The sequence below is a fragment of the Anomaloglossus baeobatrachus genome, chromosome 1 (genome assembly GCF_048569485.1).
Source record: "Anomaloglossus baeobatrachus isolate aAnoBae1 chromosome 1, aAnoBae1.hap1, whole genome shotgun sequence".
In the NCBI taxonomy this organism is placed as follows: domain Eukaryota; kingdom Metazoa; phylum Chordata; class Amphibia; order Anura; family Aromobatidae; genus Anomaloglossus; species Anomaloglossus baeobatrachus.
Window position 1 is genome coordinate 268,333,319 of NC_134353.1, and position 16,336 is coordinate 268,349,654.

The 16,336-nt window shown below is 39.9% G+C and overlaps 1 protein-coding gene across 1 annotated transcript in view; it reads right to left on the bottom strand.

Annotated features, from left to right (window-relative positions):
* LOC142311533 (uncharacterized) overlaps positions 1-14,822 on the bottom strand; it is a 183,382-nt gene extending 168,560 nt beyond the window's left edge. Inside the window, exon 1 of the mRNA XM_075350051.1 lies at positions 14,671-14,822. Coding sequence (XP_075206166.1) covers positions 14,671-14,768 — 98 coding nt within the window. The 5' untranslated portion in view covers positions 14,769-14,822. The remainder of the gene's footprint in view (positions 1-14,670) is intronic.
* Between the last annotated feature and the right edge of the window lie 1,514 nt (positions 14,823-16,336).

The window sequence follows — 16,336 nt, forward strand, 5'->3', positions numbered from 1 at the left end:
CCCAACAGGTATAGGGCATAATGTTAATTCCACACACCATCCTCAGTCATTTTACTTATGCAAGGTAAAACACTGCCAATAAGTGTTACAGCTTAAAATCCTTGGGAAAAATAGGTACATAACAATTACAGTCACAGAGGGTGCAACAATGACCAGGCCAGGGATGGAGGGGCCTGCCAATGTCAGTACCTATTTAATCTGGATGTACAGTACAGACCAAAAGTTTGGACACACCTTCTCATTCAAAGGGTTTTCTTTATTTTCATGACTCTGAAAATTGTAGATTCACATTGAAGGCATCAAAACTATAAATTAACACATGTGGAATGAAATACTTAACAAAAAAGCATGAAACAACTGAAAATATGTCTTATATTCTAGGTTCTTCAAAGTAGCCACCTTTTGCTTTGATTACTGCTTTGCACACTCTTGACATTCTCTTGATGAGCTTCAAGAGGTAGTCACCGGAAATGGTGTTCCCACAGTCTTGAAGGAGTTCCCAGAGATACTTAGCACTTGTTGGTCCTTATGCCTTCACTCTGCAGTCCAGTTCACCCCAAACCATCTCAATTGGGTTCAGGTCTGGTGACTGTGGAGGCCAGGTCATCTGACGTAGCACCCCATCACTCTCCTTCTTAGTCAAATAGCCCTTACACGGCCTGGAGGTGTGTTTGGGTCATTGTTCTGTTGAAAAATAAATGATGGTCCAACTAAACGCAAACCAGATGGAATAGGATGCTGCTGCAAGATGCTGTGGGAGCCATGCTGGTTCAGTATGCCTTCAATTTTGAATAAATCCCCAACAGTGTAACCAGCAAAGCACCCCCACACCATCACACCTCCTTCTCCATGCTTCACGGTGGGAAACAGGCATGTAGAATCCATCCGTTCACCTTTTCTGCGTCGCACAAAGACACGGTAGTTGGATCCAAAGATCTCAAATTTGGACTCATCAGACCAAAGCACAGATTTCCACTGATCTAATGTCCATTCCTTGTGTTCTTTAACCCAAACAAGTCTTTTCTGCTTGTTGCCTTTCCTTAGCAGTGGTTTCTTAGCGGCTATTTTACCATGAAGGCCTGATGCACAAAGTCTCCTCTTAACAGTTGTTCTAGAGATGTTTCTGCTGCTAGAACTCTGTGTGGCATTGACCTGGTCTCTAATCTGAGCTGCTGTTAACCTGCGATTTCTGAGGCTGGTGACTCGGATAAACTTATCCTCCGCAGTAGAGGTGACTCTTGGTCTTCCTTTCCTGGGGCAGTCCTCATGTGAGCCAGTTTCTTTGTTGCGTTTGATGGTTTTTGCCACTGCACTTGGGGACACTTTCAAAGTTTTCCCAATTTTTTGGACTGACTGACATTCATTTCTTAAAGTAATGATGGCCACTTGTTTTTCTTTACTTAGCTGCTTTTTTCTTGCCATAATACAAATTCTAACAGTCTATTCAGTAGGGCTATCAGCTGGGTATCCATCAGACTTCTGCACAACACAACTGATGGTCCTAACCCCATTTATAAGGTAAGAAATCCCACTTATTAAACCTGACAGAGCATACCTGTGAAGTGAAAACCATTTCCGGTGACTACCTCTTGAAGCTCATCAAGAGAATGCCAAGAGTGTGCAAAGCAGTAATCAAAGCAAAAGGTGGCTACTTTGAAGAACCTAGAATATAAGACATATTTTCAGTTGTTTCACACTTTTTTGTTAAGTATTTCATTCCACATGTGTTAATTCATAGTTTTGATGCCTTCAATGTTAATCTACAATTTTCAGAGTCATGAAAATAAAGAAATCTCTTTGAATGAGAAAGTGTGTCCAAACGTTTGGTCTGTACTGTATGTCCGAGGATGCTTATTCAGCTAGAATGTATTGCAGTGCAGGGACCCACCATGCCCCTGGATTGCAATTCACATCACCAGACAATCAGAGATAGGCAACTGAAATCAGTGTACCAGTCACAGGCAGGACATAGCAGTGACATCATGTGTTGCCCATAGCAGGCACATCAAACTCAGCTGTGGGCCTCTGTGCTGGCTATTAAAGAGGACACCATGCACAGTGAAGTTAAAAAAATAGATTTTTTTACATGTGTTAAAGAATAGCAGTAGAACAAGGAACGTTATTACAAGATGGGCCCAGAAGGGGTAACAGTATACCTGAAAGCGGGCCTATATAGGTTACATCATAACAGGAATATGCCTAGGATGGGGGACATTATACCAGATTGGGCACAGTATTACTAAAAGGGCACTGGAGGAGGATTATATACATTACCAAGATGGGGGACATTATATCATGAAAAGACAAGGATTGGGTTTATTATCTCAGAATGGGGTATATTATAACTAGTTATGGTCTAGGATGGGGGGCATTATGACTAGAAAAGGCACAAGATGGGAAACATTACAGCAGTAAGGAGCCAATGATGGGGGATATATATGACAGGAAGGGGTCAGGATGGGGACATTACATCAGTATGGAAAACATTATTACTGGAAGGCATTCAGGATGTGAAGTATTATTCCTTGAAGATTTAATGTTGATAAATGTAAAGTAATGCACCTAGAATGGAGGAATCCTATAGCTGCGTATACATTAAATGAAAGTAAACGCGGGACTACAGAACAGGAGAAGGACTTGGGTATTCTCATTACAAATAAGCTGAGGAGCAGTAGCACTCAATGTCAAGCAGCAGCTGCTAAAGCAATCAAGATTTTAGGGTGTATAAAAAGAGAGATTAGGTCCAATGATCCAAATGTATTGTTATCCCTCTATAAATCACTTGTAAGGCCACATCTGGAATATGGTGTCCAGTTTTGAGTAAGGATATTGAAAAGATAGAGTCAGTTCAAAGGTGGGTAACTAGACTACTACAAGGAATGGAAGGGCTCCCAAATGATGAGAGATTGAAAAAGTTAGATATGTTTAGCTTAGAAAAAACATGTCTCAGAGGAGATGTCATTTATATGTATAAATACATGTGTGGTCAATATAAAGGACTGGCTCATGACTTATTCCTTGCAAAGACAATACTAAGGACCATGGGGCTTACACTGCGAGTGGAAAAAAAACGCAATTACGGCAGCTAAATAGGTACAGGTTCTTTACAGTTAGAGCAGTAAGACTGTGGAATGCCCTTCCTACCATATGTAGTAATGGCAGATACTATAACAGCTTTTAAAAAAGGGCTGAATGATTTCCTCAGTACACATAACATTGTTGGTTAAAAATGACTTAAGGGGGCTTTACACGCTACGAGATCGCTACAGCGATCTTGTTGGGATCACGGATTTTGTGACGCACATCTGGCCACTGTAGCGATGTCGTTGCGTGTGACACCTATGAGCGATTTTGCATCGTCGCAATAATGTGCAAAATCGCTCCTCTGTGACATGAGGGTCCATTCTCAAATATCGTTACTGCAGCAGTAACGAAGTTGTTCCTTGTTCCTGTGGCAGCACACATCGCTCCGTGTGAAACCGCAGGAACGACGAAGCTCTCCTTACCTGCCTCCCGGCCACAATGCGGAAGGAAGGAGGTGGGCGGGATGTTCGTCCCGCTCATCTCTACCCCTCCGCTTCTGTTGGGCGGCGGTTCAGTGACGCTGCTGTGACGTTGCTGTGATGCTGAACGAACCGCCCCCTTAAAAGGAGGCGGTTCGCCGGTCACAGCGATGTCGCAGGGAAGGTAAGTCCGTGTCATGGGTCTGGGCGATGTTGTGCGACACGGGCAGAGATTTGCCCGTGTCGCACAAACGATGGGGGCGGGTACGCACGATGGCGATATCGGTACCGATATCGCAGTGTGTAAAGCGGCCTTTAGTCACAAAATGTAGAATTGGTGGAAGAAGGTTGAACTAGATGTACCTAGGTCTTTTTTCAACCTATGTAACTATGTAAGTATATAATAGCCCCAGTATGAGGGACATATATTTTTGGAAGGGGTCAGGATGTGGACATTACACCAAGATGTGGGACATTATTACTAGAAGGGGAACATAATGGGGGACATTATACCAAGAAGGGAACTAGAATGGGGATACTATTACTGTAATGGGTCCAGGATGGGGGATATTATACCAGGAAAGGGCCAGGATGAGGACATTATTATACGTAAAGGACCCAGGATGTTGGACATTACTACTATATGGCACCCAGGATGGGGAATATTTATGTTGTATATGTTGTGATATCTATATAATCAGCAAAATGCAATGTCATAATACAGAATCCTTCAAGCTAATTGGAGTGTGGGAGATTAGACATTGGATGCTGAATACTGTTGTTGATTATTGATGCAAAATTTGACAGTAGTTACATATGTGGGATAAATGGGGTCAGAAGAAAAGCAACTTGCACCTGTTTATCACCACTTGTCTGTTGGAGACCCACAAGTTACATGTTACATGCATCTGGATTTGGTGGAGGAGGAAAACATGGTGGGGCAACAGCACATGTGGATGTGGAGGGGAACATAGACCTGGCACAGCCAGGAGAAAAAGGTGGTATAGTGAAACTGATGATGATGGCGATGCTGGTCATGACAGCAAACTATTGGAGGGATATGATGAACATGAACCGACAAGGCATTCAGTTATGCTAGTGAGCATGTCAAGTTGTATCCAAGAATGCTTGTGGAATGACACTTGTATTGTTTAAAGAAGCAAATGGACTACTATTGGTTAGCACACCTTTAGATCCTTTCTATAAAATCAAAGTAAGGGAATTGTTTCCGGCTTCCAAATGGCTGTCAAAATTGACTAATTTTAAGGATAAGCTCTGTCATCTGCAAAATTTTTACTGAGCAGCCCACATGCTTCACTACCAGATCCTTCTGCATCCTTTGCAGACACGCCTACTATACAGCCACATGTCTCCTTACCTGCCCTGTCCTAATTCGGAATTTTGTGGCTTCTGATGCTGCTACTGCCTCTATAGAGTCACGCAAACCACACTTCTCCTGAATACATGCTGTGACCTTCTGATCAAAAATTCCCCCTCGTGACACACTCGTGACACCTGCACTTCAAATTAATCATAAGCTCATGTACATTTCTGGAGACGACGCACACTGCTTATCAGACGCACCTGATTCATTAAGCGGCACATTCTACTTGATGCATCACATCAGTAGACTCCAGAGAGTGTCTTATTAAGACTGGCATGCGCTGCGCCATTCTTAATGACTTACCTTCTTAATATTTTCGTTTTACCAAAAGTTTTACTTTAAAGTATGTTGCTGCTGCTCAAGTAAGTAAAAGTATGGATTCTTGCACAAAATCTTGTTAAATGGCTACATACGTTAGGTAAATGAAAGTGTAAAACATTATATTTATATTAGAGGCCAGTAGTGTTTCATAGGGAAATATTATGTTTTTTTGTTAGTGTCGCGCCCACAGAGTCCAGAAGGCTTACTCGTCACCGGGCCGGTGTCGATTTGGGTTGTCACAGAAGCCAGGCTCGGTTCCGTGACCCCAGCGGGGTCAATAAATGGGGGGTGATGAGGATGGGGATTGTAGTTATTCGTGACGCCACCTGTGGTGTGTGGCCAAGTATTAGCCGCTGCTGTGGAAGGTCTTCTCTAGAGCGGATGATGACACAGCTCGGATGGTACAGCTCTCCACAGGCAGAGCTCAGGCCCCAGGGAGGATGTTAGGAGTAGTAGTCCACTCTATTATAGGAGCGCAGTACGCGGGAAGGATTGGACAACACAGCGGTTCTAGTTAAAGTTCTTTACTCACTGATATGTTGCTGCCTTGGACTGCCGGTCCCCGCTGCAGCCGATCCCGGATAGATCCCGGATAGTTCGGAGGTCAGAACCGTTGGGTTTCTCTGTGAGTACTTCCTCCCTGCACTGTGTTTTGTGAGTCCTGGCGGCTAGAAGCTATGCTGTGTTGTGTGAGTCCCTGCACTGTGTTGTGTGAGTCCTTGGATTGGCTCCGTTCCTGTCCCATATAGCAAGCAGCGTGAGTCAGTTACTGGTGCCGCTATTGTGTCACGGCTCCTGGCTCTATGTACTGATGTGCCCTGGGCACTTTCAGTGGGCCAGAAGACTTGGAATCCTCTGTCCAGCCTATTCTGTCTTTGTGGTTTTTCTAACTAATTCAGTGTAGGGACTCGCAAGTGTGATAATCCTTGACGAACGGATTGCGAGCTTACATATTTTGGGCCAAAATATAAACTAATATCTCACTATTTGAGGTATGGCACATTTTATCCATTTTTGCAGGATGTGTGTGGACCTTTTGAATTCAGGTGGTTAAATGGTGAGCCTGTCATGTGTTATGTACTCATAGTGCTAACTGACCCACCTGGACCTGGTGTTGTGCGCCATTTATAGGCCATTATTCAGACACTGTGCATCTCGTGTATCCGTGCGAGATACACCTATATAGTGCTGTTTTGCCCGCCTGACCTGGGTTTCTGGCGTCATTTATAGGTCACATTTCAGACACTATGCATTTCACTCATTATATGATGGGCTCCCAGTGCAAGCCTTATTAGTGTGCATGTCTTATGCTAAGCAGCCGCCCCTCCCCCCTAGTGTGGAGGTTGAGTGGCTGTGACATCAGCATCTTGCACCTTGGCTGCAGCCATCTTTATGAGGAAGGCTCACCACATTCTGTGTGTGCACATATCATTTGTCTTGGCTCCTTTTTGGTGTTTTTTGATATAGTTCTTTGTGGTTTTTCTAACTAATTCAGTGTAGGGACTCGCAAGTGTGAGAATCCTTGACGAACAGATTGCGAGCTTACATATTTTGGGCCAAAATATAAACTAATATCTCACTATTTGAGGTATGGCACATTTTATCCATTTGTGCAGGATGTGTGTGGACCTTTTGAATTCAGGTGGTTAAATGGTGAGCCTATCATGTGTTATGTACTCATATAGTGCTAACTGACCCGCCTGGACCTGGTGTTGTGCGTCATTTATAGGCCATTATTCAGACACTGTGCGTCTCGTGTATCCGTGCGAGATGCCCCTATATAGTGCTGTTTTGCCCGCCTGACCTGGGTTTCTGGCGTCATTTATAGGTCACAGTTCAGACACTGTGCATTTCACTCATTATATGATGGGCTCCCAGTGCAAGCCTTATTAGTGTGCATGTCTTATGCTAAGCAGCCGCCCCTCCCCCCTAGTGTGGAGGTTGAGTGGCTGTGACATCAGCATCTTGCACCTTGGCTGCAGCCATCTTTATGAGGAAGGCTCACCACATTCTGTGTGTGCACATATCATTTGTCTTGGCTCCTTTTTGGTGTTTTTATGATATAGTTCTTTGTGGTTTTTCTAACTAATTCAGTGTAGGGACTCGCAAGTGTGAGAATCCTTGACGAACAGATTGCGAGCTTACATATTTTGGGCCAAAATATAAACTAATATCTCACTATTTGAGGTATGGCACATTTTATCCATTTGTGCAGGATGTGTGTGGACCTTTTGAATTCAGGTGGTTAAATGGTGAGCCTATCATGTGTTATGTACTCATATAGTGCTAACTGACCCGCCTGGACCTGGTGTTGTGCGTCATTTATAGGCCATTATTCAGACACTGTGCGTCTCGTGTATTCGTGCGAGATGCACCTATATAGTGCTGTTTTGCCCGCCTGACCTGGGTTTCTGGCGTCATTTATAGGTCACAGTTCAGACACTGTGCATTTCACTCATTATATGATGGGCTCCCAGTGCAAGCCTTATTAGTGTGCATGTCTTATGCTAAGCAGCCGCCCCTCCCCCCTAGTGTGGAGGTTGAGTGGCTGTGACATCAGCATCTTGCACCTTGGCTGCAGCCATCTTTATGAGGAAGGCTCACCACATTCTGTGTGTGCACATATCATTTGTCTTGGCTCCTTTTTGGTGTTTTTTTTATATAGTTCTTTGTGGTTTTTCCAGCCTATTCTGTGCAGTGCCCACCAGCCTAGGGCTCCGCATCCTGTTCTCTGAGCGCCCGGTCCTGAGGGATCTATGGCTTAGCTCTCTCCTCAGCGACCGTGTCCTTCTCGTCTCACTTGTTCCCTGTCCGTCACTGTATGATTACTGACTAACCCAATGTCTGTACTCCCCGGGTTTAGCTCCACCCCCCAGGTTGCTAAGCTAGTGGGTGGTAGGTCCCCTACTTTGTGGTGACCATCCAAATGACCCTACCGTAGCCCAGTCCCGGTGAGAGGGCAAGTAACTGTGCGTTTTGGTAGATTGTGGTGGTTTATCAGTGATGACCTCCTCCATATCCGAGATGAATACTGCACCCCAGGTGAGGTGCAGTACCCTGTGGTGCCACATTAGGATGAGCATTAAGACATTTTTTAGCATTATCCAAAGGGGGATTCCCCTTTCTGCTTGCAATAGCTAAAGTTGTTTTAGAATGTATGACAAACTTTTAATAAACCCCAAAGTGATAACGTATTAAACAACTACCCATAAGAGAGACAACATTATTAGTTAAATCCTGTGCTCGGCTGGAAAATATACTAATGTATTTTGTGAACACGCAAACGGCAAATAAACGATACACAGCGCACAAAACTTTTTTTTCCAATCAATTTCTTTCAGAAAGTGCTTTTGATTTTTCCTATGCATTACTAAATTCAGTTTCCATGAAGAACAAAGCAAAATAATCTTGGGAATCAATATTAAAAAGTTGCACTCCATGGTTCTTGGTTTATTGAGTGCCACCTGCATGGAGATTAATGATCAAGTACTTTTTCTGAAATTACATTGAGAACCTGCAGGCACAACATGTTGGAAAGGTTTATCACCAGGCAAATGCACTCATCCCTAAAATACTGCATCTGCTGCTTGTAATTATTATTCCGGTGCACCATGTTGTAACATTACGGCATGTGATATATGTTATAAATATCTGCTAAATGGCTTTTTTCAATTGTTTTTGTAAGCTGATAGTGTTATAAGGCAACTGGGTCAAAAACAAAGTTTTTTATCATGGTTTTATGAGATTTCTATCCTAATAATGTGTGCCTGGATATTAACAAAATATCAACAATTCAGACAAGATTGATCTAAAATGTTGCACTTTTTTTTAATTAAAAAAGTTTTATCAATTTCCAATAAAAAATTATAGCAACTAGGTAAAATACATTGCGTAACATGGTATTACAAGCCATCATATGCATTATTTGGCAAAGCACCTAATTAAACCAGTAATACAGGAAATGTGAATGATAATAATAAACTGTTATTTGCTATTGGGATGATTATTCAAATTAAACTTAAATAAATATATAGCATAAAAAATCATTAGTAAATAAACAGACAAACAGAATTAATCCTTTGAATAATCATACCCTAGAACTAGCTGGGCGACAACACTGCCACTTAAAGAACATCGCAATCTAAACATAAGCCACCTTTGTCGGAATGGAGCTATTTGAGCAGAAGATATTAGTGCCATTGGAGAACCATATCCAATAGGGAGAGGGCCTACAAACATCTGACCAGCTACCCTGGGAGCTACCAGAAATTTCTCATGCCGGACACACAGCTGACCTTCAGAATTAAGAATTAGGAAAAAGTTTTGAGCACCTGCCCGAAAAGCATGAAACCAGGAAATTTGACTTCAACCCGTCTCCATTCAGGCATAACCTTAATTCAAAATAAAAGAAGGAGAGAGAAGGGGAATAGGATGGTGACAAAAAAGGTAGAAATAAGGAAAAATGCTAGGCTATAAGGGGCCCCATGCAACTTAATATAGAAAGATACAGGAAGAGGAACACCACGTGTTCCCCCATGTTAGACAACCAATTAGAGCTTCTGATAGTATATGCAAACACGAATATAAAATGTGTTATTGATAGAAATCTTTTGAAATTTGAATTTGAATGTTTTATTACATTTTTTCAAGCAATAGAAAAGGTTTTAACGTGAATCACAGATATTACAAAGTCTCGAATTATCCTAGAAAGATATGTAACACTGTGACATATTTTAGGACTTTATACAACCCCTTTTCAAGCATGATAACACAATTAGAAATGAAGGTGTTAAATCCTGCACTGCCTAAAGGGTTATAGATTTATGAAGAAGCTTACCAAATGGATAAAGTGCTGTTTATTTCTCAACACATTTCGAATAATCACATTTCTTCCTCAGGACAAATCACAGTGGTTTGTCCTGAGGAAGAAGTGTGATTATTCGAAACGTGTTGATACACTGGGACCGCAGTTCAAAGTTTACAGTTAGTAACACATTACACCATCATGGATTAAAATCCTTTGTGGCATACAAGGTCCTTCTACTCCCACCAGCACATGTCCAGGCCCGTTTGAAGTTCGCCAGTGACCATCTGGATGTTCCAGAGGAGGCATGTGGTCAGAGGAGACCAAGATAGAATTTTTTGGTATCAACTCCACTTGCCGTGTTTGGAGGAAGAAAAAGGTTTAGCTGAACTTCAAGAACACCATCCCAACTGAGAAGCATGGGTGTGGAAACATCATACTGCGGGGTTGCTTTTCTGCCAAGGGAACAGGACGACTGCACTGTATTGAAGGGAGAATGGATGGGATGATATATCCCAAGATTTTGGTGAACAATCTCCTTCCATCAGTAACAGCATTGAAGATGTGTCATGGCTGGATCTTCCAATATGACAATTAACCGAAAGACACTGCCAGAGCAACTGAGGAATGACTCCATAATAAGCATTTCAAAGTCCTAGAGATGCATAGTTAGCCTTCAGACCTGAACCCAATAGAAAATCTTTGGAGGGAGCTGAAACTCAATGTTACCCAGCGATAGCACCAAAACTTGAAAGATCTGGAGAAGATATATATGGAGGAGTGGGCCAAAATCTCTGCTGCAGTGTGTGCAAACCTTGTCAAGTACTACAGGAAACGTCTGATGTCTGTAATTGTAAACAAAAGTGTCTGTACTAAATATTCAGTTCTGTTTGTCTATAGTATCACATACTTATTTTATGCAGTAAAATGCAAATTAATTATTTAAAAATCATGTGAATTTCTTGATCTTTGGGGATTCTGTCACAGTTCGAGTGTACCTATAATAAAAATTACAGACCTCTCGATTTTTCGTAGGAAAACTTCCAAAATTGGCAGTGTATCAAATAGTTATTTTCCACACTATAAGTATATGACATTGTTATTTTCAGGGGTACAGTATGTAAATCTGCTGTAGAAGTGAAACATTGAAAACATTGACGCAGCAAATTCTGAAGAGACAAAGTCTGGCTAAAATAAGTGGTCCTGAATGTCTTAGCCAGATAGAGAAGAAAAACTGTATTGTAATCCATTTATGATTTTTAAAGTGATGATGGGGGATATGGTTCTCATTTGTGAAGCATCAGCCCCTAGTATAACCTTACTTATTTGTTAAGAGTATACTGGAAGGTGTAGTTACAAATGATATCAACTTACGTGGCAGGTATGTCTACACATTTATGCAAAATCTTGCATGGGAGCTCACTCAAATATGTGTCACACAACCAGTGCTGTACTCATAGATACACTTTTTCATACAGTGGCATTCTTTGTTATGTATAGTGGCTGTCGTTATGTTTATCGTTCACCATTGGTATGCACAGTATTGTCATTTATTACATACAGTTTTGTCCATTAGTGTGTATATAACGTGTGAAAAAAAACCCCTTAAAACTACTAGTGTCACCTATTATTGTTATATACATTAGTACATTTATTATTATATGTCTTCCCTTATTTTAACCCCTTCATGATGGAGGACATACCGGGACATCCTAAATCATGAAGGGATAATCACCTCTGTCTGCTGCGATGAGCCAGAGGCAATCCCCGCACATGTTTGCTGATTTGAACAGAAGACATGTGTAGCTTACAGGTGCAAGTAGATCCGTGATCCACTCATGCCTGTTAACCCATCAGATTGTGCAGTCAAAATGTGACAGGGTAACTGAAATGGCCACAGCGGGGAAATCGCCTTTCCCACCACCATCAGAGGCACAGTGACACGATCATGGGGAGCTGATGGTTGCCATGGTAGCAACTGGTCACGGGATGACTCCTGTCACTATCATGATGTAATTCCTGTTACAGTCGGCAGATCAGCGGCTCTAACAGGAACACTGCATTTTTTGCTGATCAGAGCTGTGAAGCTATGATCAACAGAGATGAATCAGCAATCAGACTGCTGATCCTTATAGTCTCCAGGGGACTAGTAAAATATAAAAAAAAGTAAGAAAGTTTAAAAAAAAAATAAAAATAAAAGACCTTAAAAGTTCAAATCACCGCCCCATTTGCCCAATTGAAAATTAAACAGTTAAAAAAATAAAATATATACACACATTTGTTATAGTCATGTTCAGAAATGCTTGATCTATCAAAATATAAATCAATTAACGTGATTGGTAAACTGTATAGCGGCAAATAATTCTAAACAGCAAAATTATGTTTTTTGTCATCGCAAATTTTGCGCAAAATGCAATAACAGGCGATTGAACTGTAGCATCTGTGCAAAAATGGTATAATTAAAAACGTCAGCTTGAGATGCAAAAATCTAAGCCATCACTGAGTCCCATATCCAAAAAAATGAGAACGCTACGGGTTGTGGAAAATGGTGCAAAAAGTGCACCACTTTTTTGGACAAACTTCTGAATTTTTTTAACCCTTTAGATTAAAGTAAACCTATACATGTTTGGTATCTATGAACTCATACCAACCTGAGGCATCACACAAATACATCTGTTTTACCATATAGTGAACACAATGAATAAATTACCCCCAAAACAGTTGTGCAATCACCCTTTTTTTTCCAATTTTTCCGGACTTGGGATTTTCTTTGCTGTTTTCCAGTACACTATATGGTAAAAAGCATAGTCTCATTTAAAATTACAACTCGGTCTGCAAAATCAAGCTCCTATATGACAAGATTGAGGGAAAAATAACAAAGTTTTGGCTCTCGGAAGAAGGGATGGAAAAAACAAAAACGAAAAGCGGAAAGCGGAAAATTGTCTGGGGGTGAAGGGGTTAATATATATTGATTGAGGCCTGTGTCTAGTTAATATTTGTGTAGTGGGTCTGAAGTGTGGTCATTATTTATTTTTGGTTTGTGATTAATGTGATAATATGGCATTGGCTGGCCGGTGCATAATTTTTCTTATCCTCTTTAGCATATTCCAAATATCCATGTCTAAAGCTGCTCTACATGGTTAATTGCCAAATCACCATAAAAACATTAAAAGCTGGTTTGGTGTAGAAATAAAAGCTGTGTTAGCAATTGCCTTAGTTTGCAAACCTAAGCATATAATACATTGCATTGAGTCCATCCTGTGTCACCATCAGACTTCTGGATTTTTCCTCAAAGTATTCCGGTGGAGCCCATGAATTGCAAATTAATTAAATAGGCAATTTTGAGATTATTAACCACACAAACCAATCACATTCAATTTTATTTTATTGTCATTCTTAAATTGTAGCTAGGTTCTCATTGATCTGAGGAGAAGATTCATGTCACTATTGCCCTATATATAAATGCAAAAAAAACCCAGAGACGTTTGTTGGCATATCCTAGCATCTGGAACCAACAAAGCTCTTTCGTTCCCTGATTATTTGTACCATTATCATTAGGTTGTCTCTATTAATTCCTTATATCAGATGTATGCCATGTTTGTAGTAATCTGTAACATCAGGCAGATCTAAAATATCCAAGTTTGGTTAAATCATGGCAAAAAAAGACAAACCCATAACAGAATACCAGAAAGAACTTAACGCATGAATACGGCTTTAATTCTTTTACGGTTTGCCTTAATTTCGCTTAAAGTTGTGGTTTGCACAGAATACAATGGATTTCTGTTATAATATAGATTGTCTTTTATAGTTCTAAAACCAAAACATAAATAAAGTACTTGTTTGTGTTTTCAAGCATATGAAATAAATAAAATGCTAATCACTACAAAAAAATGGATTCCAATTACATACAAGAAACTAGATGAAAAATGTTGCTTTCATAGTTTCAGTAAAAACATAGTCTAATTATCTATTATTTTTCCTCTTATATTTTAATATTCCATCGTAATAAAATAGATTTTTGTTCACTTTAGCGTATAAATAAAAGTAAATTGCTGTGTTTACTCAATAAACTGAAGATTTCTCCACTTATTATGCAGCATATTAATTATAATTAGCAACATTTAAAATGTCAATGAGACCATAATGCAGAAAGCAAAATAACAATACTTAACATGATCAGACTGCATAACGCTCCAGAGAATCAATGTTTATAGAGAACATTTACATAAATTAGTATAATGGATATAGTTTCAACTGAATACTAACCAGCTATCCATCTATCTATCCATCCATCCATCTATCTATCTATCTATCTATCTATCTATCTATCCCTCTATCTATCTATCCTTCTATCTATCTCTCTCTCTCTCTATCTATCTATCTATCTATCCATCTATCCATCCATCTATCTATCTATTTCTCTATCTCTCTCTCTATCTATCTATCCATCCATCTATCTATTTCTCTATCTATCTGTCTATCTATCTCTATTTATCTATCTATCCATCTATCCATCCATCTATCTATCTATCTCTTTATCTATCTATCTATTTATCTATCTAAAATATAACACATAATTAATTAACCCTTCAGATTGTATGTAATGACATATTTAGCTGGTCTACATTAATAATTTATCTGTACTTGTCAGTACTCACCCATTAGACTTCACCGTTAAAGCTTTCCCTTTATCATATTCTTCCAAATCAGATTCATCATGTAAGAGCGCGTAATTTTCCTGTTTTAAAGTCTCCATACTAACTCATGTAGCGATTCAGAGTTTTTACTTTTCCGTGCAGTGTTTGAGCTTTTTCTTCTCTTTTATCCCCCCAAATTTTTTAGCCTGTCTATACAGAGAGCCCTCTGTTTTAAGTACTTCCGTCAAGCTGAATGGGTCCTGGTGAATTACTTCAGGAATGCCGCAGTATATAGTTTCATTCTAAGGTTTCTCCAACTCACGGACAACAGGTTGAGCATCAAAAGAAGGTCATCTAATAATTTAGGAACCAGACAAAGGCCCTTTGATTTGTAGAAAGAACTATAGGATGGGAACATACCAAATGGATCCTATGAATGCACTGAACTGTGACACACCATAAAGCGAACTTTGTAACAACACACATATGGCTCATAATTTATTATTTGATATCTAAATAATATTATCTTTCAGGGTGCTCAACGTGAAATTCTTATAAAAAGAAAATCATAATTATAGTCACTCAATATGTGCATGAAATCATTGCACTAAACTTTATTATTAATAATAATAATAATAATAGTAATAATAATAATATCATTATTAATATTGAATTACTCATCACTTTCCAATATAGTTAATTGTCTTGCACGAAAACAGGCATGAAAATATACACTGAAGGTCAAAATTAAAGAACAATGTATGATCACTTGCTTTTTTTTAGAAATAATGTAATCTACATTGATCAAGATTTGCAGGTTTTTTGTAAGGGGTACACCATGCCACTACAACAGTGTTTTACAAAAGATCCAAAATTTATCAACATCAAACCTTTATTTTGCCCAAAATGGAATGATCATAATTAGAGAACAACAATGACTGTAACCCAAAGATTATAACTAAATTTTCTGAAGGTAACAACAGTCACCAATCTGTAAGAAGTGTACAGGCCTTTGCTTTGAATAACTTCATCTCATCTACGGCCACAGGATATCACTAGTGTCTCACACTGCTCTGGTGGGATTTTGGTCCACTCTTCTTACATACTCTTCCACAGTTCTTTGATTGTTGTGGGTTTCTTGGCCATAACTTTGTCAACAAGGAGTTTCCAGAGGTTTTCTATTGGGTTTAGATCCGTATTCTAGGCTTGCCATTTCATTTTTTTCAATATTTTCTGTTTCAAGGAACTATTTTATCCGTTTTGCTTTGTGACAGGGGGAATTGTCCTGCATGAACATTGCTGGCTGATTATGTAATGAACATAGGTAAGGAACCAAGTTTTGTTTAAGACGGTGTTGATACACATTTGCATTCACTCTGCCATGTAGCTGTATGAGAGGTCCAACTCCTGCTGCAGAAAAGATTCCCCAAAACAAGACACTTCCTTCACCACCTTCCACTGATTTCTTAACACACTTTGGGTTCAGTCTTTCCCTAGTTTGTCGACAAACATAGCGTTTCCCATCAGACCTAAATAAATTAAACTTGCTTTCATCACTAAAATTAACTTTGGGCCACTTCTCTGTCCTTACAACATGCTCATCACAAAAGGTGAGTCTAGCCTTTTGATTCTTTCTGCTAATGAGAGGTTTTGTCACTGCAAAGTGGGCTTTCATTCCAAATGCTCT